Genomic DNA, 26,051 nt, shown 5'->3' on the forward strand with positions numbered 1-26,051 from the left:
TGCAGCCTACCAACCAGGGTTGCCATAAAGAAGTTATAGAAAAATATAGATTAAAATTCAAAAAAATAGATTTAGTAGAATAAACCTAGAACAGATATTTAGGTTTTCTCTCTTCCCTCCTTCCTATTGAAAACTATGAAGTAATTACACCATTTAGTGGTCACCACTAGCTTCATATATAGCCTATTAGCCTACACTTTACTCAGCTTCTATACATCGCACATCTTATGTTTTCATTCACAGTGCATCTTCTGAGCCTGTGTTAAAAATTCCATTCTCAACCATGTATCTTTGTTTAATTGTAAATCCTATGTTTTGTCGTTAACTGAATATTTTCACAAGTCTTGGTAAACTAATCTTGGACAGCAAAAATGTTTTTAACGTTTGAAGAGCAGTTAGTATCTTTATCTAAACAAACTAGATTTTCGTTACTTAGATGTATTCAACAACACCTAGATCCAGGTGTAAAAACGTGAAAATGGTTTTCCTGCTACTAAAAAAGATCACAATTAACAGCAGTACATTTTATAAATCTGTAAAACTTACTTCGCTTGGTGGAGCTAGTGAGCTACATTTTTTAATTCGGTAAGCAAAATGTTATCCATTAACACTTAACAAAGTAGGCCACACTTCTGAGGGGCACCAGGCAATGCAGAATATATTTTTTCCTAAAGATAATAAGCTTCACTTAAAAGCGGCTACTTCATTACCAGTTTTAACCGAGAATCTTTTGTTTCATAACGTATTTGTTAAATTCGACATGCAACCCTCTAAAAGTTTTGAAAACCCGTAGAATAGAGGCACCAATCATGAAATGCTAAAAACAACTTGCCGAATCACACATCATAAATTTCGAAATATGGTCAGGTTTTTTATTTTGAAAGGCACTAAATTGTAAAAGTGCTACATCGCTGTTTGAATATATATTCTTGGTAAAAGGGCATCGCCTATTCTGTAGGATTTATCCTTTTTGTAACTCAAGTGTAAATATAACTCAAGGTATCACGGTAAGTACAAATTTATAAAGTATGTTTTTATTAAAAACTTACTGCTACAAATAACAGTTCACCAATTGTAACTTCGTAAAACAAATAACGAAATAAAACAAGCAATAGTAGGCACAACTATATGGTCACAAATACATCTTTTGGACTTTTTTACAGTTTAAATTATAACAAATTACAACAGTATATTGCTCATCAATGAGAGCAGGCGAAAGTAGAGTTGTTAGGGTATGTTGAACTATGAAACAGATAACAGAATTTTCAGAATAGATCATTTAAAAGATATTTGTGTATCAAAAAACGGAACTTTAAACGATAATTATTTGAACGGTGAAATAACAAACAAAACTTGATAGGCTTGTTTATACTTGGGAAAATATTGGAACTTGAAAAAAAAACACAACGCAATAGGTTACAAATATTTAAGTGCCAAAAAATAAAAAAGTTAGACATTTGCCAGCAAATGTCGTTTCCTTACAATCAAGAAGTGGCGTAACAAGAAAAAAAAAAAAAAAAAAAAAAAAAGTTTTTATTTCTCAATATATTGTAATAGGTATATTGTAATAGGCCCACCCAATGGTAAAAACGTAGGCATTTTGCTTAAATTTATGTAAAACTTTCAAAGACAAGCGTATTTTTCCCCTTTTTGTCTACGTCATGACAAGTAAAATACCATAAAGCAGTGGCGTATAGATATGCTGAAAAAAAAGTACTGCCATCGCCGTGTCGAGTGCATTGAGATGCGATAAGTATCAACCATGGCTATAACGTCCACCTGGTTTTAAATTATAAAGCACTCATGTACGCAATGCAAAGAGTTAGGTGCAACGACTTGCAAAAAATTTCAGCTCCGCCAAAACGGGAGGCCAATTAAAATGTAACAGTCGAAGCGGCTTTATGGCGTTTTCTCGCGTATAAAACAGCCCCAGTTTTGCCAAAAAAGCAAATATTTGCAATTAAACGACAGCAATCGCAGACCCAGCTTGGCTGGTGTGTAATCGACAATACATATTATACATAAAGCGCAATGTCGCGGCGCATCCCTGAACTGCTCAAAGGTCCTCTTGTGCCTTTAAGCATTCACCACCAATATCCCTCGGGCTGCCTCGGACAGTCCAACAAGTAAAAAAAGCACTCGCTCTTCCGGAATTCGCCTCAATGAGTCGCTCCTCTTCTACGCTCCAGCTCAATCCGGAGGAACTCTGGTCGGAAGACGTACTGGAGTTTGCGTCGCTCCTTGCGGAGGACCTTCTCCTTCTTGATGTAGATGCGCAGGGCGCGGGACATCTTCTGGTACGTCATCTGGCAGCGGTTGTTCTTGGCGACGCCCCACGACTTGGCGAACTCCTCCTTGTTCTTGGAAGAAAACTGCAAAAGAAGAAAGAAAGTTTGGAAGAGAATTGCAAGAAAAAGGAAATTTTGTTTAAATCGGTGAAAGCGAGAGCTTAACAGTAATAAATACAAAATTATAGTTAATAAACAACAGGAACACTTGCTGCCCGTGTACGTGGACTCTTGATTACAACTAAATGTTTTGTACTACTTGGCGAAAAACTGCAAATAGAGAGTTTTCATGAAACAGTTGAAAACTCTGTTTTTGCCCAGAGTCATACGGGCAACCCCAATTAAAATTCTTAACCCGGCAAACGATAACCTCAATTTTTGTATAGCTCGGACGAGAACTGCGGATGCGAAAAAACACAATAGTTGAATGCAGGATGGATCTTTTCTTAGAAACATTTCGATTGTGTAATGCATATTATTCACACGTAACGTCCCTGTTCTTTAAGTCACTGTGCGATTCTAGTTATTACTCCAGCGAGTTGATTGTTTGCAAAAATATTCCCGCTTAACAAAACTTGGGGCATAAATAGCGTAAAAAGCGGCTTACCGAACGAGCAAATAAACCTGTATTGGTAATTGCCTAACTGCTTTAACTTCAAGGTATGAATCTAGTCAGTAGAAGGTTCTGTATAATTCCAGACATGCGATCAAATTCCAAAAGACAACGGCGGCTGCATTACCTGTCGACCGACGTACAATTAAGCTTTCGAAACCTAGTCGAGCGTGCACCGAAACTCAAAACGTCACGCACAGCGGAGAGACAACACTCAGTCACGCGTGGTCACGTGACGCTCTAGGTCCTAGACTCATGCTCCAAGAGTCTAGGAGCATGAGTTGCTCTTCGCTTCTCCCTCCCGCTCCAAAGAGCAAGGTAAGCGCGCATGACGTCATATCCGTGCCAGCCTTGCGGAGGTAGCGGCGCAATTCTATTTATACCTCTACAATGTGCGTTTATTAAAGCGATGTATATAATGTGAGAAGGCGCGGATCTAGGATTTTTTTGCGGGGGCATGACTTTTGAGATGATGTCACAAAGCCAAGTCAAAAAGTGACGTCACAAAGTTACATCTAAGCTTGGCGTCATAAAGCAATGATCATTAGAACACTACGCAGTTGGTTCATTTTGTTTTAGGTTGGAGAGGTGTTACATTCAACACATTACAAGGATGTTATCGAACTTTGTCGCTGATTGCCGTAAAGTTATATATTTTGCCCTTGGTTCTCGTTTTGTGTGGGAACTGCGAAGACCAACAATAGAAAAACGGCAAACTGCAAACATTGAATTGTTAGGTTTAGGGTTAGGGGTCCTAAATTACGATACAAGGAATTGTTTGCGATTTAAGTATTCAATAGACCCTTGCGCCCAGGGACTGGTGGAGGAAAAACATGACCACTCCTCTGTATTTTTTTCCTATTTTTACTGCTGAAAAACTATTTTCGTTGTGACGTTACGTTATGATTCAGTGAAGTCATCTCTGGAAAACAGTTCCATGCCCCCAAACAAAAACCTGGATTAGCGATTTGTATGGCCGTAATGTCTTTTTTTGCATGTATTTATGCTGTTGTATGAGGGTCATACTTGTCTCGTAGGTTCACTTGTGAAGTTATAATGTTACAACTTACGAAGTGATGACTCATCTCTTTGTCAAAACGCAAACCGTGTATTTTGTCAAAAAACGACCCTAATTGGTTGAAGGGGTTAGTGCGAAATTTGTTCTTCTTTTTTTGCAGAACTAGTATTCAAAACAGCGGAAAAGTCATAAAAGCTGAAAATACTAAGAATTCTAACATGAAAGTGCCTTGCTATAGCGTGCCATGTAGGCTGCAGCGGAATTATTGAAATAGCTGCAGTCTGTCAGTTGCGCACGGTTGCCAATCGGGGGATGCACCCGTATTTTCACAGCAAATCCACGAGCATTTGAGCGGTTGTGTCAGTTTTTTAGTGTGAAGCAATCCTCTCGCACGCCTTGGCTTTTATAGTTCGTAGGCGGGTTAGTTTGTTGCTATACTACCGTCACAGAAATAAACCAAAATACTCGGGTCCTTTGCAACGTAGCAACTTCCAACTCCAACACATATTTATCCGTCCCGAAACCATTTAGTTCAGTGTGTGTTTAACATACGTCCTGACTTTTTGGAAATAATTCCAATTTTTTGCCTTTGCCTTAAAAATGTATGTTGATGTTTGCTGAGTGACACCGTTATAAGGGTTATTGTGGCTCTTTTAAATGCGTGCGAATTTTGCCTATACTTTATGTAGGTAACATTATTAACCAGTGGAAAGCAAATAGAAGGTAAATAAAACGTTCGAGTTTAGCGTAAATGAATCGATTCTGGTTGGTCTGTGTTTAGCCAACCAAAACCAACTGAGTAAATAAGTTTGCTTATTCGATAACACGTGCTTTACAGCGTGTGGGCGCAGTTCAAAATGACCCAAGTTCAAGTCGATTATTTTGCAAAAATAACAAATAACCCAGTCAAGATATTATGAGAGCGAGTCAATTTCAAGTCATGTCATTGACACAAAAGTAAACTGAAGTCCAAGTAAAGTCATTTGTCCAAAATATTCAAGTTAAATAAAGTCATTCTTTTTAAAAGACTTCAAGTCAACGACTCATTACAGTCATTACAACACTGTGTGCGTGTAATACAAACGACATTGCTTTTGAGTCGGGTTACAATTGCCGAAAAGCTTGCGTTTGATTTCGCCACCAATGAAGTAGCCTACTGGTCGGTTCAATTCGATGAAACCGCGTGAAACGACATACGCCTGGTTTCCCAGAAGACTGTAGCGTTGCTACCCACGTAAAACCAATCGGTGGAGTTAAACGGGGGGAGTTTGCGGGCTTGCCGCGACGGGGAACCACCGACTAGGTGCAACCAGTTACGCCAGCGGTGCAATATCCTTAGCTACGTTGTTTTCGTCGTATCAAGTAGAGTGGCGGCCAGCGACAAAGAGAGACAAAGAGAAAAATAGGAGAAAAAGGAAAGCGTCACGTGCGCGCTCTCCGTCAAGGTCTGGCGACTCGAGCGCCGCCTCTCCCTTTTCTCCTGTTTTTCTCAAAAAGCGCTCTACCCGCTCCTAAATCTTCTTGTTATGTGGAGTCAACGCGGTCAACTGTCCACCACCGAAGTACGCCGCGTTACGACTCGGCAAATTTGTAAAACACGAAATCCCCGTGGCGTGGATTAAGGTCACCCCTAAACAACACGCCTGGAAACACAAAATGCGCCCCTAAACAATACTGACAAAAACTGCAATTTAAGCGCAACTGTAACCTCTTTGAACTTTGGGTTGGGAAAAGATGGGCGCAATGAAATTTTATGCAACGTTGTAGAAACGGGAGACAATAGAAGTCTGCGACCTTTTAAACTATTTTTAAACCCTGCCCATTCTGCGCGTAAAGTTTAATGTGAGTATTATGATGGACAATGGTGGGTGGTCGTTAGTCAGAGTATGACCGGTCTAGCATCGGGAATATTGTTTCCCTCGTTTAATTGCAACTTCGAAACTGTGTAAGAAATCCGACAATACCCACGTTTGGTAAAAATTAATGTTTAAAGTTTAGGGTTATTTTATCAACCTATTAACTAATTATAAGGTACAGGGATTCTCAGATTGGCAAATTGACTAACTCATTATGGCAGCGGGCAAAACGCACACCTAGTAGGCATACGTGTTTGCGTACATTTTAAGTTGAAACTTCTGTTTACTGTTCCTTTCGAAACCATCGAATTACCTCAAAGATGCCCTTTTCGCGGTTGATCCACTTTATCATGTGAGAATAATCGTCCGGGTTTTCCAGGGCTTCTACCAAGAATTGGGAAAGAATCGGCAGTTTTCTGTGGCTTTCTCGCACCGTGATCGGGTAAAAGTCATCTGGCGAGAAAAGAAACAAAAGCGTTAGCAATCATCCAAACGTTATTTGTTGCGAACGAATCTCTCTAAAACATTTTTGTTTGTAAATTACTTGTACTGAGATATGTGGTTGACTAACGTTTTTTTCGTGTTTTAGGCAAATCTACAACTTCTCACAGAAGTAATGCAAAAAAAGCACTACAACTCAAACGTATTGCCTTCAACAACAAACATGGCTACGCGAAACATCCATTTGCGCTTTGAATAAAACTCAGGTTTTTGCTTAAAAAGGCTCTTTGCTGATGATGGTATGAAATCCCTTCTAAACATACTGCAATTATGAACAGTTAAGTTCAAATCTGAAATCGTGAGCTAAAAAAGGTTACACATAATAGTCGTGTCTACAGGTTTAGCCATTTGGGTTGCCCAGGTTTAGTTAAACCTGCCATGTCCAGCTTTAAATAAACCTGCCGCGAAAATACCAAGAGGAGGCGGATTGTACAATTGACGACATAACCCAGCACCTGTCTTTTAAAATTAACTCTGCTCCGACTTAACTATTTCCGACACCACTTACCATCGAACTCTTCCTTTTTCACTGGTTCGACGCAGAAGGTGGACTGCTGAGACTGCTGGTGATTGGTGGTCTGACTTGTTGAAGCAACGTTGCTCTCCACTTTGACTTCTTTGTTCCACATGGTCCCGATTGCTGGCAACGTTTGTGTTGTTTTCTTTGAATCCAGCACCTTTTTTCAAGAGATCAGACCGTCAGATTGTTTTTTTTGTTGCTAAACTATAAGCCTTTAAACGGTGTAATATAAATTATATTTTGCCAGGATAAGACTTGTAATTTTATCTACAGATTATTATTTCAATAAGTAGCCTAATTTGGGTGAATACATATTTTTGCTGTTTATGTTTTGTAGGGAATATTGACAGTTGGAAATCGTGAGCTCTATGGTTTTATTTTGATAAGAAGTGTCAACAGTTTAAAACTGTATGAAGCTTGTTGCTTTTCTTTGTCAGTGTTCGAATTTGGAGACTTCATGCACCTTTCTACATTCGACTTTTCACAAAAAAGTCACCGCCAGCCAATTTTGCGCCACAAATTCGAGAAAATCGAGAAGAAAACGCCTCGCCTCCGTACCTCGAAGTCCTCATTACTGAAGTTGACGATCGTGAAGTCGAAAAAGTCTTCGTCGTCCGAGAACTCGAGCTGGTTCTCCTCGAGTCCGGAGTCGTCCACGAACTCCTGGATGCGCCCTCCGGAGGAATTCCACTCCGGAGCGGAGTCCATCATCTGCTCCTGTCGGACCTGATTGAGGAAATGGCTGGTGGCGACCTCAGAGCTCCTACGGCTGATCAGAGGAGTTGCCATGGTAGAGGACACATTGCAAGTCGAGAAGACAACGTCGTTTCCCTGGATGTAGGACTTTCCCGAATCCTGGAGGAAGTTTGGCGTGTTCGTGAATGATCCTCCTGATGATGAAGAGGAAGAGTCCATTGAGCATCCGGAGTCGGAGAAACTGGAGTAGCTCTTGCCGCAGCCGTAGAGATCGGTGTCCTCCCAGTTTTTCGGGGAAGACATCTGGAAGTACTCGAGTTCGGCGGAGGCGGGAAAAGCTTGGCTGGATTCGAAGCTTAGCATCTTTTAGACAGTTTTACACATTGGCTGCAAAATCGCAAAACAAGCAGGTTTTCAAGTGTGCTGGTTTCAAGGTAGGCGACAATTCGGCTGAAATAAATCGAGGCTTCTCACTTTAAGTTTTTAACTGTTAAGGTTCGGCCACTTGACAGTAATCAGAAGCTTTTTTTTCGTGCAAAGAAGTAGTTAAATATTTGTCGCCTGCATGACACTGTTTTTTGTTTTGTAATGAATGGGGCGTTTAATCATTTGAGATTGCAGAGCATTTGAAACAAATAAAATCGTCTATACGTATACACGCCACTATTTCCCAAAACTATTAATTTTGCGTTAGTGCAGCAAACGTTAAAAACTTTAAACCAACGCAACTTGGTACCGCAAGCACTACAGCAGAATACGATTTTTCTTGTGTTTTTATTCTTTGTAGATAGTTTTAAACCTAACATAATACGCAGTTATTAAATTAACCTATCGGGCAAGCGATAAAACAAGTTTGTTTAGAAAGTTCCGCAAGCCTACCATTTATGTCGCACTATAACTATTACAATTTAAACGACTTTTTTTGTTTGTCGTCAAAAACAACGTTTTTTTTTTCAATATACGCTACCGCACTATTTGCATTATTTTCGTTTCCTTTCTATCTTTCAGTACTTTCCAATAAAACAATCTGCAATCCACTTTCTAACTGCCTATACTGTTTGGTGTTTAAAATATTTGCCTAAGGATGTGTTGAAACAACTTTTAACACTGTAATGATAGATTAGCTGTTTCAGAACAAAGCACCTAGCTCAGTTCAACTTAAAAGGAAGTACAGTACAAGCAAGCACAGTAGGCCTACAACTTGACCAAATCATAAAATTTGTATAGGCTATAAGACGCCGGATGTCTTGTCGTAAATGCTTTATGATCAGGTTAATTACAAAAGCTAACCACCCATACCTTGATTTGTGTAGTTAGGTTAGGACTATATATAGTGACTGGTTTCTACCTTTGAATAAAAAATTTAATTATATTTTCGTTAAATTGGTTCCACACGGTAAAGCTTACTATATTTTCTTAAGATAATAATCTAACGTTTTAGAAAACCATTGGTTTAGTTTAACCATTGAGTTTAAACCTTTTATGTAAGCCTGGTAAGGTATATTTACACGAATTAATCGTGTATTGGAAATTTTGTGGCAATTCAGATATTTATGGGCATTATAGATTATAGCCTATTCTTTTTTTGACTAAATCTATATGTGTCATTTAAAACTTTGTAAAATGTACCTATTTGCAACTGAGATGCAAACCAAAAAGGGTTATACACATCTAAACAGTTAAATTTTGCGGTATTTTTGTTTCAATTATTTACATGGCGAAAATAGCAAAAAATGAATAAAATAAATACCTTTTTAGCAGTGCTTTTGTGACTTAAGACTAAGTTAATGATTTAGGCGCACTTAGGTCACTGTTTTAAATAACTTGACTTTAAGTATTTGCGGCAAATAACTTGATTTGACTTAAGTTTTTTATATGAATTGACTTAAGTCTTTTGATAAATGACTTGGGTTAAAATGAAGTGTTTTTATTAAGCATGTTTTAATAAAATTGGGTTATTTATTTTAAATTTTTGCTTTCTATATGCTGTGATTTGTGTTATTTTTAGGTTGAGTTATTGTTTATAATAATCGGACATATTTATTAATTTTTATATAGTTTAACGTTTCTTTTTCATGATGAAGACTTAAATTATGACTTAACTGGACTTGTTATTTATTAAACAAGGCTTTTGATCTAGAGTTAGGTTCTTTTAAAAATGAATTGACTTGGACTTAACTTGTTTATTTTTTTCAAGAGTTAGACTTCTTTTAAAGCATGTTGAAAACAGCTTTAACGATAATCTGTTATTTAGTAAGGCCTCGTAACTTAAATATATTTTTCGTTTGAATTAACTAAACACATTTAATCATTTATTTGTGTAAAATGTTTTAAATCGTACTTTCTTTGCTTGAAATACTTAATGCAGTAATGCAATGCAGGTAGCGAAGTTAATAAAATGAATCTTCTACCCTGATGATATAGTTATATTGCATGCACTTCTATCCTTGAATTTTTTTTATTTTCAAATTATTTTCAAAGTTGCTATAGTACTGTTTTGTTACGTTTAAGCACTCAAACTAAAGCTGAGTACAAACCGTTGGTTTATTTGTTCAACAAAAAATATATTTAAAGTTGAATTTCTTAGAGCTAGGAAGGTTTCGAATATCTTGAATGACCAACTTGATGCATAATTATATATATACGATTACTTTGCTCCAAATAAACCACACTTTTTGTGTAAAGGTTTAAATTTTACTTGGTTTTGGAAGGAATTTAAGTTACTGAACTTGTTTTTAAGAAGGTTTTGGTTTATCAATTTAGACACGATTGGTACATGGAAGCTATCGGTGAGCTTAAACCAATATTGGTGTTAGGCACGTTGAATAAGTTAACAAAAACAGTTTTATATTTATTGTGTTTTTCGTTTTTTTTTTATAATAAATTGACCCAATATCAGAACATTATTTAATCTATTTCATGATTTTAATGTGCAGTTAGACAAAATGGCGCAAGTTTGACAATTTTTAGCTAAATATTTGATGGCCCCGGGGCGTACCTTCCACGTGTAAGCCTTGGAGTGCGCCAAATATGTCAAATAGAACCGCCTTAAAGAGGCCCGTGTGCAAAAGAATTTTATCGTAAAGTATAGTTTGAATGTCAATACATATTTTCGACCCACCCATTGAACCCATTACATCACATAAATATTTAAGTTACACAGTTAGTGATACTGGACTTAAATCTGAATCGATTTAAATAGAAAAATATCATAAGATTTACATGTTGTTTAGTTAATTGGGCTCATTTTATTCGGCATTCTATTTGCAAAATTGTTTTACGGCGTCTTACTTTTGATTTTGATTTATAGCTGATATTTAATCCGATTTATTGAAGTGTCCTTGGGATTCGGTTTTTGTTTTTACAGCATTCACAGTTTTTAATAGCTAAAAGCTAAGAAACTGGACCCATTTATTTTGTTTACATTTCGATTTTAGTTCTAAGTTTCATTCAAATTCAAACCAAACAAACCCTATTTTTACATTTTTCATTTGTTACGAACTACAAATGTTAAAAAATGTAAACTATAGTATGATGTGAATGTAATCCTTTAATTTGGAAAACATTTAATACTGAAATAAAGCCTTTTCTATTTCCCCATTACATTTTAGGGCTTTGAAACTTTGTTTTTGTAGTCACCCTTATTGCACCCATATGTAACCTCATGAAGAAAGGTTTATTGAACGTCGCGAGTGGCGAAATACCTCACAATGTGATTTGCATACATGTTTTAGTACAAACAATCCTACGCACCCAACTATATTGGACGACCGCGAACAAATAGAGTGTCCGGGGGTTTAGGTTGACATAAGGATCGTAAAATGCAATTGAAAGCAGCGCTGTTAAAAGGCCAATTTATCAGGGGAGAGGCAACGGTATTAGATAAAATGTTATCACGTGTAGGTAATAATAAAACTTGGACACATATTTGTATTACTTGCTTTCCCATAAGCTTTTTATTGTATTGCTGGGCGTTTGAACAGCACGCGACGTCGCATGTTTGAAAAACAAAAAATGTCCTAGCCACTTTTTTGATTAGTGGTTCTCAAACTTTTTTCACTTTGCACCACAAGTAACTCAAAAAAAGTTCATTGTGGTGAATCGCCTCAAATTAATACAAAGAAAGGCAATTGAAAAAAATATGATTATTTTATGAGTTTACTAAAATGTCCACTAAAGTTCTGCAATGCTTTAGCATTTCTGTTAGAAACACGAATCATTTTTTTTTTCGAAATAACCAGGAAACTGCTCAGCGAAACGCAGTTTGGAAATCGTTGCATATAAGTTGTAATATAATATAATAAAAGTGACACGAACGACCGTTATTTTGCAGCGGTGGCGTATTTTCGCAACGCTGTAAATGTAGACGCGACAATAAAACGAAACTGATTTTCGTGCTAATCTTGGTTTTAACGGTAGGAGCCAGTAATTCAACTCAATTTGTTGTACTTTGGTTGTTTTCTATTGACATGCCAGGGCTGATTACCCACTCTGTGTAAACACTGCGCCCTAACAACACCTTACGTTTCTTTATGGCTGCGCTAATTTTCCACCACGTTCACTATTAATTAACTCGTGCCGAATTGTGATAAATATATCTAAAAAAACATTTGATCCTTCATTGGTGTATTTATTAATTTGGACACAGTGTAACTTGATTGCTTGTAATCTTTGTATATGGTCGTATTTGTCTAATTCTAAATAGAGGAATCAGGTGGCAGTGTATAAAGACAAATTGTATTTGATTCTCGACAAGCTTTCGCCCAACCGTGCTTTATCAGGTCAAAGCATAAATGAAGTATAAATCAAATGCCATTTATACTTTGACCTGATGAAGCACGGTTGTGCGAAAGCTTGTCGAGAATCAAATACAATTTGTCTTTATACACTGCCACCTGATTCCTCTATCTTGATTGATCGGGGAGCTAGAAATCAACGCAAAGAATTTTCAGCAGCTATTTACAAGAGCAATATCGACGTCATGATATGCTCCTTGTACAAAGCCACGTAGAATGTCTGTTCAGGCATGAACACCAGTCAATTGCTTTTATGATAGGCCGAGTTTTTCCTGGTACGTATAAGGTGAATGCCGCTTAAATTCTACATCGCCTTGCGTTAAAATATCACGGGCAAGGTAATCTTAATTTATATACCGCTTCAACCACAGTGTAATATTTCGCTTTTCACGCCGCAACAGTTGTGTTTTGAACCGACGGCATGGCCTAATAACCTTAAAAGCGTATTTTTCGCGACTGGTTAAAATGCAAAGCACCATGACACGCCAAAAGCAAAGTTTAAAATTACTAGACCATAGGTCGAGCACCACGGGAAATAACAACATGCCACACCTTTAGTGGAAATACGTCGCTTGAATTAAAAGCGTATAAGTCACAACTAGTCTGCAACTGCTGCAGTTAAACTAACGTCCTTCAAGTTTTCGTTTGAAGAGTCTTTGATCCAGTAATGGCGTTTACGACTCAACATTTAGCCAGCAAACAAACTATATGTGTCGGTTACTGGCTAGCTCAGTGTTTCTTAACATTTATGGCTAGAAGCTCAGAAAATAACAAATATAATGCGGCACCCCTACAACATTTTTCCTTAGGTAAAACACTAGAATGTTACAATAAGCGGAACTGGAACAACACACACTAACTCTACACAACGTAGGAAGCTACAATTGGATTTATTGCACTATAATCTTTACAAAAAAAGTTGTAAGATTTAAGAAAAATATATTTTAGATATCTCTCGGCACCCTTTCGCATTAGAAATGGCACCCCAGGTTAAGAAAAAAAAATGAATACACGCATTTTGAACTAAAACAGAATGTTTTCAGAATTAAGGGCGTCGTCCATCGTTTTAGTGCAAACTCTGACTAAAATCTTTGCATAGCATAAGAACGTGGTCCGCAGAGAGTTTAGCGAAACTCGAAAAACATAGCAACAAGACTGCGGCGCACAAAAAGGTAAACACGCCTATGGTAGTGTAGACGCAACAAGCGCCTTGGAAAATGTACACGCTCTGTCGCCTCTGCGTACAACGTTATTTGCCCTTGTTGACGTTCAGGCGACCACCTTTGTGCTTTTGCGACTGTACTACCGATGTTAAACAAAACACTTGGCGTCTAGACGCGTTGTCAGGCTGTGTTGGTACTCCAGCCAGAAGACCGATATAAGAACAACATCAACGTCGGAATAAAACACAGTTGCGAATTAGATCAAAATAGGACTGTGATGGCCCCTGATCGTCCCATACCTTCTACCTACAGTTTCAGGGTTATTTTGGCCATTTATACCTTATTATTGTGAATTTTATTCTTGTGAATTTAGGACGTATTCCGGCAGATTCAAGTCTTATTCAGACGGTGTTGATATTATTCTGTACTGGATATTACTGTGTATTTGGCTTTATTATGTCGTTGGTCTTAATACTATGGTTGTAGAGGTGTTTTATGCTTTAGTTATTGTTGCTTTTTAGGTCTAATTGTGTGTTCCCCTGTATTGACCCTCTTTCGTTTGGGCCCTATTTGTACTGGGTTTCACAACCAGGGCGATCCGAGTACCTGTGGGAATTTAAACGCACCACAACTATGTATTCGGCGGCGGTTAGTTTGCAACTTTTTCTATACGCAAGAATTAAAGGTGAATTAGGACGGGAATGTACAAAATGACCAGCAACTGTATGTTTTAATTTTGCGTTGTTATACCTGCACAACATTTATAGCATAAAAAAACCTGGAAAACGCTAATTAATTAAAACTTTATTTACACCACAAATAATTTATAGGATGTTTTTTCTCTGCAAAACAAAGAATAACTTGATGATCTATTCGATTTACTTGATGTCGGCATTTAAACAAAACGCGGTTCACATAAGGCCTTGCAAACTAGACCGGGGGAAACTAGTGGCAATGTGTTTGCTTTTGCGCAAATACTGGGAAAATTGTCCAACGGACGCAAAAAAACAAAGGCCAGGGTTAGAGAAACAGTTGTTTTTCAATAGCGTCACGTCACCGTGAGTGTTTGACCATCACTGACAACGTGAGTGGCTTTTACACGTTATGCCCGGAAACTGCTATTGCAACGGCGCAGCGGGTATGATACAGCGAAGAGAGATAATGTGCAGAACATAAGTACCTTGTATGTTGCACGTGCACGACATGGAAAGAAATTCATGATGCTTTGTATTTGTATCTCGATACACATGCCCGATATTTTAGGCAAGATACGACACCAGAACGGCGTCATGACACGTACAAGCGTAAGGTTTCCTCTGTTGTTATTAAGTCTACGAAAGTTAGTAATATTAATCGTTTAAGTGCTATTCAAGAAATATCTTTCAAAATAGAAACGCTCAGTTAGATCAAAGACTACAATTTATGTGCTACCGGTACTAGCCTATACAGACGAGTACAGTTACGACCACTTTGGCAGCGGGAAACGGCTCCGACATCCCTAGTCATAGGCACAGTGCTCGTTAGCCGCCAAGGCCACAACACACACAATATTAAGGCAATTGCGTTCAAGCGTCTAACGCGCCAGGCTTTATGCAGCTTATTGCAGCAAACGCGTACAACGCAAAACAAAGCCGTCAGACCTCACCCTGGCTCAACAGAAGTGATTCATCGAATCGCGCCTCTCTTCGCCTCAAACGCTCATGCATGTTTGTCATCGGCTCGGCTCGACGCTGAAACCGGCGCTCAACATTAAGCCAAGATGGGCAGAGCGCGGCCTTTTATCCAACCCGAGAAAGGCGACGTTTGTCACTCCTTTGCGAGCGAGCGCTCTCGCTTCTCCCGGGGGGAATCCCCTACTGGTAGTACTCGCCGTTGCACCGTACGGGTTATTTCCAGCGCCAGATCCCCACATAATGCCTTTTTCCCGCTTTTTTCTAGCGTATTCGTAAAAAAAAAACTGTTTCTCGGCGAAGCTGACGTAATGGCCGGAGGTGGCAACCTGTTGGCCGGTAAACGAGGGGGCGTGTTGCTCTCTTTACTTTGTTCTGTCCCCGATTGCTGGCCAAACACCGTGGCTTTATGCTTTCGTGCAACTGTTTGACGTCGCCTGTCATTTGAATTCCAAGCTGTTACGTCAGCGTCATGTGAAGGGGATTTGATCTGGCCCAAGGCAGTGTTTTTTTTTACCGTTACGTTGCGTTCCTATTTTTTTATCTTTTTTAACTGGCGGTCTAGTTGTGCTGGAAACTTTGCATAACCAACTTAAAATGAATATAATTCCATTTTAATGCGGCAACAACAGACCTCAAAGCATTTAAATATTTTTTTAGGTTTATTTCAAAGTGATATTAACTCAGATAATTGCGGTTTACCTTTAACGACAAGGCTGTATCAACTATTTTCTTAGCTTATATAATAAGCGGCCTACTTTTGCTTGTAATGTTGCGAGGTCAACAACAAGATGTTGCCGCAAAATAACCAACACAAAAGAAAAATATAATTCAATCCTAACAAAAACAACCGTAGACCTTAAACACCAACGGTGATTCTAAGTTCTTAACATATTCAATGATTTTTTTAATTTATTTGTGGGCGACCCGCGAAACATGTCCCCCCTGCTTAAAAACACGCTCGTTTGGGGGGTACGTTTCCAAAGAAGGCATACTAGGAGTATTGGTCGCAGGCCAAAACGTTTTTACACATCTAACGTCACCTTATTCCCACCGCTTAACTTAACATCATTAAAAATGAGCTGATTACCGGAGTTCGTATTGTGGGAGTCGTGTTTATAGCTTTCCAACGGCATTGGCTAGACTTAACTTCCCGGACACGCTGGGAATGGGTTTGCAAAACAACTTGCCCTGGCCTGCTGTTCGGGCGCGGTTTTGTGGTCTTGTTATTAAACTCTGGTTGTACATTAACCCTTGATCTGCGACTATGGCATTCGCAGTGGCCGACGAAAAGCTATTCCAAAGACGTAGTAAGAATATGAAATCCCTAAGCATCATTTTGTACTTCAGTGCCTTCATGCTACGTTGAAAATGAATAAAGGGTTATTTAAAACGTCCAAAATTATACCTATACTTCTGTATGGGCTTTGGTATTCTTACTACAACCTACAACCATTTCATTCCAAAGAGATTTCAAAGTATGTGAAGACTCAATTAGATTAAGTCGCAACCAGTGTTAAACGTTACGCTTGGTTTTGTTTCGTGATTAACCATTAAGAGACGACAGCACAAATAGCGGCATTTTTGACCAATACAACACCATACAACAATACAACAAAAAAATTTGCTCATCAAACTGCTGTATCTTGCCCTTAAACCTTCGCACCATACGCTGTAAGTGCGACAAATATTTACGTCAGGCCATGGCCCACCCAAAATTTATGCCCCAGTATAAGACATCGATTCAAATCGGCATTTAATCGTTGGTGTTTCGGTTAAGTCGCCACGAGTTAATTTCGGCAGGCTTAGGCTTGGTTTTGTTTCGTGGTTATTTTCCATCAATATACGACCGTCAAAAAAGTGGTGTTTTATCACTAATGCGCCGTAACACTTTATGCGCTGAAAACGGCTGACATTTACAATGTGAGCGAAAAAGTTCGTTTTGCGATCGGCTTTCTAGTTCATGGCTGTAAATGAAACTTATTAGTATGCAACATGGTCTATTGCGCATATGCACTATTCAAAACACATGCTTGCTGCCTTGGGGGGTTCGAATTGTAGCGCCCTTGTATCCTGCAATGTCAATCTGCGCAAAGCACACTTTTACTTTCACGCCTATTTACGTGAAGCAAAACAACGGCCCGCAATTTGTGTCCAAGTATTTCTTCATCGATTTAAATCGCCGCGTGCCTTCAATAGCGGCTGTTTCGGTGTCAAATGCCGCGCCGAAAACTTGTGACGCTACAAAGCGAGGTCAGCCAATACGTAATAGCCTTTTGTTTGGCGGCTTGTTGATTTACCGACCGGGCGGATTTTGAAACCAGCTTGCGCCCAACACCCGATATGCGAAGTTTTATTTTCTGCGTGGGCGCCAGTGTACCAACTCATTTCGAGTGCCATCAGCCATTGTGTTGCAACCCTGTGTCGTTTGCATACAGGTTCGCGTGTGTTCAAGCCGACCAACGCGATACGAGCGAGAGAAGTGGGGAAAAAAGGGGGCGAGGGCCGTCGCCTCTCTCGTTTACGCTATACGATTTTTATTTTTACGATTGAGCGTCGGTGATTTCTCTCTTGGGGTAATTCGCGGCAAAAAACACCAAGTCCCGACCGCCCGGTAATTTTTTTTGGCCAATTTTTACTGTCTGGTGATTTCTGTATTGACGGCGCTGCGACGGCGCTATTCTTAGAGCGAAAGAATGGGATAGCGCTTTGCTAATTGCGCCACAATTCATTTCTTGTGAACTGCGGCCATATTTAGGGGCCATAATATATAGTTAAACCGAGGGGACTGGGGATATTTTATTGTGCAACGATTTTTTAAGGAGTAAATATACTCAAGCATAATAATATTAATCCAAAACAGCTACTCTGGTAGTTGTAAAAATTGTTAACCAACATTTCGGCAACCCAATCAAGTCGCTTTCTTCCAGGATGAATTTTTTAACAGATAATGGCTTTCCAGTATGTGCGTTTATATTGCAATGGTATATACTTAAGTAAAAACTTGCAAAAACTTTATTGCATAATTAACATTTAAATCGACTAAAGAAAACAAAACAAATCAAAAGCGTGAGCCAAAAACGTCTCACTCACGAAATCCCTTTCTGTAAGCAACTTGCAGGGACACTATAAACATTAACGCTATGCTTTGACAACGTAAATAGCCATTAGACAAATCCACGACAAAAACAGAAATAAATTGGTGTTGTTAACCCTAAATGAGAGCGTTAAATATTTCAAACATTCAGCAGTGAATCAGTTACAACAGAGAGCAGACAACCCATTATTACCTTACCAGATGAATATTGTGTTGTATCACTTGCTACGTTCCAAAACCCGTTTCAAAAAGTCAGTGATTTCTATATTTTTGTCACATCTCCAGTCACTAATAAATCCCGTGCCAGGGGCTTTAATTCTTTGCAACGCCTTGCAAAAAATCTGGATTAAGCATTTCTCGTGAATGCCTGGAAGTCAGATTAGGGCCAGATCGTGCTGTGACGTCGTTCGCATGCAACATGCAAATAGCAGCAAAGTAGAGCGCGATTTTGAAATAGGTACAGTCCCTTAAGCTTATCAAAGAGGTGCTTCGCCAAGCACATTGAAACGACTAAGCACGGCGTATTGCTAAAACCGGTTTTGTTGCCCACTTATATTATGAGAATATTAAAAAAATACGATAACAAACAGCTGTAAGAATATTTCCCTTAAAATACACGAAAACGCAGTCATCCCTTAAAAATGGCCATGTACAGGTCAATAAAGTTTTATAAAGGTGTTGAGTTGCACTATCATACTTAAGGTTCACTATATAAAGCCCGTAAAGATTATATTATGAAGGCTTTTACTAAAACTATATGTTAAATGCTGGCAAACATATATGCGCTGGAAACTGTAAAACACAATTTCAATCGCCAAAAAAATCACGTCGTATTGTTAAACCGGGGTTTGTTGAATACCTATAGTACGAGAATAATGAAAGGTATGACAACAAACAACTATAAGGATCTCCCAATTCAAATACACAGAAACGCACTCATCACTTAAAATTGCCCCACAGGTCAATTCAGTTTTATAAAGCTGTTGAGTTGCACTATCATACTTGAGTTTCACCATGCAAAGCGCGTAAAGAATATATGATAAAGGCCTTTACTGAAACGATATGCTAAATGCTCGTAAAAATCTATACGCTGGAAAATGTAAAATCCAAATTCAATCGCCAAAAAATATGTTACCCTATAAAGTACTAATTAAAAAGAATCATACGGTAAAAATGTCCTAAAGATTATATGATGAAGGCCTTTACTGAAACGAAATGTTGGCCAAAACCTATACGCCGGAAACTGTAAAATCCAAATTCAATCGAAAAAAAAATGTGTTGCCCCCACAAAGCGTTCATTAAAAAAAGTCAGGGAAAACATCGCGGAAATAACCTGGAGTCAAGCGGGAACGGCAAAGCCTAGTAAGGCCGCCTCGCAGGCAACTTTCCGGATACATAGAGATATAGGCAAATAGATCCCGCGAGCGTTCGCCCCCGCAGAGTATCTACAGTGCCTCGCATTTTTTCCAATCGCCCACTCTAGCTCAACTGGGGTTACCCTAGGTCAGATGAGGTAAGCGAAGTGTTAAGCCCGTCTGTTCTAACATTCGCCTTTACCGAACAGGCGGGAAAATCCAATGCAAAATGATAGTGGATTGTACAATAGGTAGGGTTGCCATCAACTAACCAAAAAATTAAGCACGCTTGTTGGTCTGTGATGACGTAATAGTTTGCCACCTGTAATTATTTCTGGCAAGCTTGTAGGTAGTTTGTCTAGTAAAAATACTAAGTTAAAAATGTTATTTCAAATGTCGGCCTATTTCTACCGTACTTAGCATCAAGATAATTAAAAAAAAACATTCCAAGAAATGAAATTAGAACAAAATAAGCACGCAACTCAAAAAACAGCCTTTCTTAAAAATAGCATATTGCTATTTTGGAAGATACTGTACTAAAAAATAAGAACATATTTTAGAAATAAGGACGGAATGGTAACTCTGATTACAGGTCACTTCACAAGGCAACTGCGTGCGGCGTACGTTAGTGTACCCGGTTTAACATTTAAAAAGGTTTTGCTATGGGCGCGGGAATACAGTGTTAATGTAGCCTATACTAGAAATATTGTGGTATACAAACTTTTTAACGGGTCAGTAAATATTAAGTCCGATAATATAGAATTGGAACCGATATCCCGATACTAGGGTGGTATCGGAAATCCCGATAGTAACCAGTGTTGCAAACAAATTTAAAATAACACTAATCCAAATTAAGTCGCTTTCAAACTTTTACTGAATTCCAAGTCCAGTAGTTTTTAACTAATAACCAGCCAAGTTTATGTCAAAGTCATTGCCATTTGCAAGTCGAGTCCATGAATATTTTCAAAATTTAAGTACCCGAGGTTAATTCACTCCGATCAGCATTTCGCAAAGCAAACACTAATTAACAAAAAACAGGGAAGAACTGATTTACGTTTACCTTGTGCGGGGAAAAATAAACCTCGCCGAAAAAAATTCTGGAATGAAAACACTTCAGTCATTTGCCTATAAATGAGTCGCGTTCAAATCACAGCGTTAGGCCAAATAGGCAAGTCAATCCATTGTGACACAAAGACATAAGACAAATCATTGAAAACAGTATTTTAAGTGCACTTGAGTCAAGACATTGACTTTAATAATCGTATCAGTGTCAGACCATTACCTCGGAGCTGTCAGCAGAACCCACCATTCTAATTCGAGAAAATAAATCCAACAAAAGCGTCGCTTGTGTATGATGTCACAACAAGACGCTGGCTTGGTCACACATACAAAGTGACTTAAGTCGCACCTGCGTTTAACTGGGTCCTAAAAAGGAGCGTCGGTCTACCGCGGTTCTATTGACAATCAACCGACAAAACACCCCGACCACTAACTCAATTTCAACTTGAACATGAATGCAGATTCAGCGGCGACAGCCACAGGCCCGTGCGCGAAACCAGTCTCTCCACGGTGTTTCCCCTATTCGCCCAACTCAACCGTTTCGCTCCAAGGCATACCAAAGCATTAGTTTGCGGGTATTGCTGTCATTTCGACTAGAATGGCGTGCATAGTACAATGTTTACCATTCCACACCTACTGGGTGTGGTTGGATATTGCGTTTCTGTTACCTTATTGTCTCTGTGCTGTTTTGAAATGTGTTTGTTTACCGTCAGTAAACAAACAGCTCTTCGCCTGCCAACCAAAGACCAACAAGCTGCAGTAAAACATTCGTAACTTTGGCAATGAACTTTAAATGATCACCTAAGTAGGACGGCGCTTGCCTTAAAGTAACACCACAGCGCAACTGGAACTAGCAGCACAACAGGTTTCTCTAAGCCAGGCCACTGCTGCAAGCCTGCTTTGATTGGAATGAAAAATGAAGTCACTGGACAAGTTGACGCAGTAAATTAGTCACAAATACTCCAGCACGGACTGTTTTATTCGAAGCGCCGCTTGTAAGTGGGCGAACACCCGGCCCCGGCGGTACAACACTGCGCATTATAGCAATCAGCACTGTACAAGTTGTACAACAACTGCATTAATGCCTTGACGCCGCGAACTTTTAAGTTTTAACTTCAACAACGGCGCTCCGCAATGCGCAAGGTGCTTTTGACGTAAAAACGCCTGATCAGCGTTTGTTTGTTTTTAAAAAGAATTGACTCAACCTTTCACGATTAATGACTGGACGCTGGGAACTCTTTTAACTTTAATATGCGCAAAGTGCTTGTGACGTAACAACACTGTATTGATGTTTGTTTGTTTTTAAAATGAATTGGTTTACCCGTTGACGTATGATTAGGCCGGAAAGGATGTGTGTGTTGTATGTTACCGTTGTAAAAACCACATTTAATAGTGGAAACCGTAAAAGATATATTTGACTGCTCATTGAGTACGCGACCTTTCGAAGGAGCTTCTTTTACCTTTTGTTTACCAAACCTTTATGCGATATTCCACCATACCTTCAGTCTTATTATCCTAAATCTAACTTTTATTTAACAATATTTATCTGGATTTTACGATGCAACAGTTCCGTTTTCAGAGTTTTCAAGAATCATACGATAAAGTTAGACGTTTTCAAAAATGATAAAAGTCACACGTAATAACTGTTGCAATAATATCTCCCTGCTTAAGAATTTTAAATTCTTTTTTGCACTAGTGTGAGTTTTTAAAAGAAAATGATTCATTTTCTAAACGCGGTAGTACGTAATTTGTTAGTACGTAGTATACAAATAATACGTAGTATAAAATGCGTTGTTAAACTTGGCTGATCTTGTGTAAATGCATTCACAATTCTCTTCCGCTTATTACCGCGTTTTGTTAAATGCAAAGCATACTTCTTTACGCTTTGGTAAATCCAAGGGCTGAAACTAATTTTAGTGGGGTGCTTAACTTCAGTCTTAATTATTATTATTATTAAACTGATTAAATTTTAAATTTAAATAAACACTAACTTTGGTCTACGCCGATTTTCTCGATTTTCGTAAAAATAACCTTTGACATACGTCACACAAAAGTTTATTTAAAAAAATAGCATCACAGAAAGAAAACACACAACAAAATATGTGAAAAGACATCACAGCCTTACAAAACTGCTATATTTGTAAGACTGCAAAGTGCAGACACAAGGCTTTTATATTGGGATACCCGAAATACCATAAATTCCCATTTCGGGTAAATATATTCTCTAATCAAGAGGCATGAGTTTTAAAAAGTCGATTATAATGTGCGTTTAAAATGGTTTTACACCTGTAATTATTTCTGGCAAGCTTGTAGGTAGTTTGTCTAGTAAAAATACTAAGTTAAAAATGTTATTTCAAATGTCGGCTAATTTCTACCGTACTTAGCATCAAGATAATTAAAAAAAACATTCCAAGAAATGAAATTAGAACAAAATGAGCACGCAACTCAAAAAACAGCCTTTCTTAAAAATAGCATATTGCTATTTTGGAAGATACTGTACTAAAAAATAAGAACATATTTTAGAAATAAGGACGGAATGGTAATCCTGACAATAGGTCACTTCGCAAGGCAACTGCGTGCGGCGTACGTTAGTGAACCTGGTTTAACATTTAAAAAGGTGTTGCTATGGGCGCGGGAATACAGTGTTAATGTAGCCTATACTAGAAATATTGTGGTATACAAACTTTTTAACGGGTCAGTAAATATTAAGTCCGATAATATAGAATTGGAACCGATATCCCGATACTAGGGTGGTATCGGAAATCCCGATAGTAACCAGTGTTGCAAACAAATTTAAAATAACACTAATCCAAGTTAAGTCGCTTTCAAACTTTTACTGAATTTCAAGTAAATCCAAGGGCTGAAACTAATTTTAGTGGGGTGCTTAACTTCAGTCTTAATTATTATTATTATTAAACTGATTAAATTTTAAATTTAAATAAACACTAACTTTGGTCTACGCCGATTTTCTCGATTTTCGTAAAAATAACCTTTGACATACGTCACACAAAAGTTTATTTAAAAAAATAGCATCACAGAAAGAAAACACACAACAAAATATGTGAAAAGACATCACAGCCTTACAAAACTGCTATATTTGTAAGACTGCAAAGTGCAGACACAAGGCTTTTATATTGGGATACCCGAAATACCATAAGTTCCCATTTCGGGTAAATATATTCTCTAATCAGGAGGCATGAGTTTTAAAAAGTCGATTATAATGTGCGTTTAAAATGGTTTTACACCTGTAATTATTTCTGGCAAGCTTGTAGGTAGTTTGTCTAGTAAAAATACTAAGTTAAAAATGTTATTTCAAATGTCGGCCTATTTCTACCGTACTTAGCATCAAGATAATTAAAAAAAACATTCCAAGAAATGAAATTAGAACAAAATAAGCACGCAACTCAAAAAACAGACTTTCTTAAAAATAGCATATTGCTATTTTGGAAGATACTGTACTAAAAAATAAGAACATATTTTAGAAATAAGGACGGAATGGTAATCCTGACAATAGGTCACTTCGCAAGGCAACTGCGTGCGGCGTACGTTAGTGAACCTGGTTTAACATTTAAAAAGGTGTTGCTATGGGCGCGGGAATACAGTGTTAATGTAGCCTATACTAGAAATATTGTGGTATACAAACTTTTTAACGGGTCAGTAAATATTAAGTCCGATAATATAGAATTGGAACCGATATCCCGATACTAGGGTGGTATCGGAAATCCCGATAGTAACCAGTGTTGCAAACAAATTTAAAATGACACTAATCCAAATTAAGTCGTTTTCAAACTTTTACTGAATTCCAAGTCCAGTAGTTTTTAACTAATAACCAGCCAAGTTTATGTCAAAGTCATTGCCATTTGCAAGTCGAGTCCATGAATATTTTCAAAATTTAAGTACCCGAGGTTAATTCACTCCGATCAGCATTTCGCAAAGCAAACACTAATTAACAAAAAGCAGGGTAGAACTGATTTACGTTTACCTTGTGCGGGGAAAAATAAACCTGGCCGAAAAAAATTCTGGAATGAAAACACTTCAGTCATTTGCCTATAAATGAGTTGCGTTCAAATCAAAGCGTTAGGCCAAATAGGCAAGTCAATCCATTGTGACACAAAGACATAAGACAAATCATTGAAAACAGTATTTTAAGTGCACTTGAGTCAAGACATTGACTTTAATAATTGTATCAGTGTCAGACCATTACCTCGGAGCTGTCAGCAGCACCCGCCATTCTAATTCGAGAAAATAAATCCAACAAAAGAGTCGCTTGTGTATGATGTCACAACAAGACGCTGGCTTGGTCACACAACAAAGTGACTTAAGTCGCACCTGCGTTTAACTGGGTCCTAAAAAGGAGCGTCGGTCTACCGCGGTTCTATTGACAATCAACCGACAAAAATGCAGATTCAGCGTCGACAGCCACAGGCCCGTGCGGGAAACCAGTCTCTCCACGGTGTTTCCCCTATTCGCCCAACTCAACCGTTTCGCTCCAAGGCATACTAAAGCATTAGTTTGCGGGTATTGCTGTCATTTCGACTAGAATGGCGTGCATAGTACAATGTTTACCATTCCACACCTACTGGGTGTGGTTGGATATTGCGTTTCTGTTACCTTATTGTCTCTGTGCTGTTTTGAAATGTGTTTGTTTACCGTCAGTAAACAAACAGCTCTTCGCCTGCCAACCAAAGACCAACAAGCTGCAGTAAAACATTCGTAACTTTGGCAATGAACTTTAAATGATCACCTAAGTAGGACGGCGCTTGCCTTAAAGTAACACCACAGCGCAACTGGAACTAGCAGCACAACAGGTTTCTCTAAGCCAGGCCACTGCTGCAAGCCTGCTTTGATTGGAATGAAAAATGAAGTCACTGGACAAGTTGACGCAGTAAATTAGTCACAAATACTCCAGCACGGACTGTTTTATTCGAAGCGCCGCTTGTAAGTGGGCGAACACCCGGCCCCGGCGGTACAACACTGCGCATTATAGCAATCAGCACTGTACAAGTTGTACAACAACTGCATTAATGCCTTGACGCCGCGAACTTTTAAGTTTTAACTTCAACAACGGCGCTCCGCAATGCGCAAGGTGCTTTTGACGTAAAAACGCCTGATCAGCGTTTGTTTGTTTTTAAAAAGAATTGACTCAACCTTTCACGATTAATGACTGGACGCTGGGAACTCTTTTAACTTTAATATGCGCAAAGTGCTTGTGACGTAACAACACTGTATTGATGTTTGTTTGTTTTTAAAATGAATTGGTTTACCCGTTGACGTATGATTAGGCCGGAAAGGATGTGTGTGTTGTATGTTACCGTTGTAAAAACCACATTTAATAGTGGAAACCGTAAAAGATATATTTGACTGCTCATTGAGTACGCGACCTTTCGAAGGAGCTTCTTTTACCTTTTGTTTACCAAAC

General features: G+C 38.5%; 1 protein-coding gene across 1 annotated transcript; it reads right to left on the minus strand.

Annotated features, from left to right (window-relative positions):
- Window positions 1–1,024: 1,024 nt before the first annotated feature.
- On the minus strand, window positions 1,025–12,221 carry LOC146138727 (uncharacterized). The gene is made up of 4 exons (XM_083393503.1): window positions 7,355–12,221; window positions 6,785–6,953; window positions 6,089–6,228; window positions 1,025–2,372 (listed from the first exon to the last, which is right to left on the minus strand). Exons 1-4 carry the CDS (start codon window positions 7,853–7,855, stop codon window positions 2,160–2,162), a joined length of 1,023 nt encoding a protein of 340 aa, XP_083249629.1. The 5' UTR covers window positions 7,856–12,221; the 3' UTR covers window positions 1,025–2,159.
- Window positions 12,222–26,051: the final 13,830 nt, after the last annotated feature.

The sequence above is a fragment of the Ascidiella aspersa genome, chromosome 7, assembly GCF_963924565.1.
Source record: "Ascidiella aspersa chromosome 7, kaAscAspe10.2, whole genome shotgun sequence".
Lineage (NCBI taxonomy): Eukaryota > Metazoa > Chordata > Ascidiacea > Phlebobranchia > Ascidiidae > Ascidiella > Ascidiella aspersa.

Bases quoted from the DNA above. Each gene is read 5' to 3' on its own strand.
- LOC146138727 (XM_083393503.1), bottom strand. From the start codon at position 7,855: ATGCTAAGCTTCGAATCCAGCCAAGCTTTTCCCGCCTCCGCCGAACTC. The intron at 6,954-7,354 runs GTACGGAGGCGA...TCTTGAAAAAAG, and splicing joins TCAGTAATGAGGACTTCGAG to GTGCTGGATTCAAAGAAAAC. The intron at 6,229-6,784 runs GTAAGTGGTGTC...TTTTCTCGCCAG, and splicing joins GAAAAAGGAAGAGTTCGATG to ATGACTTTTACCCGATCACG.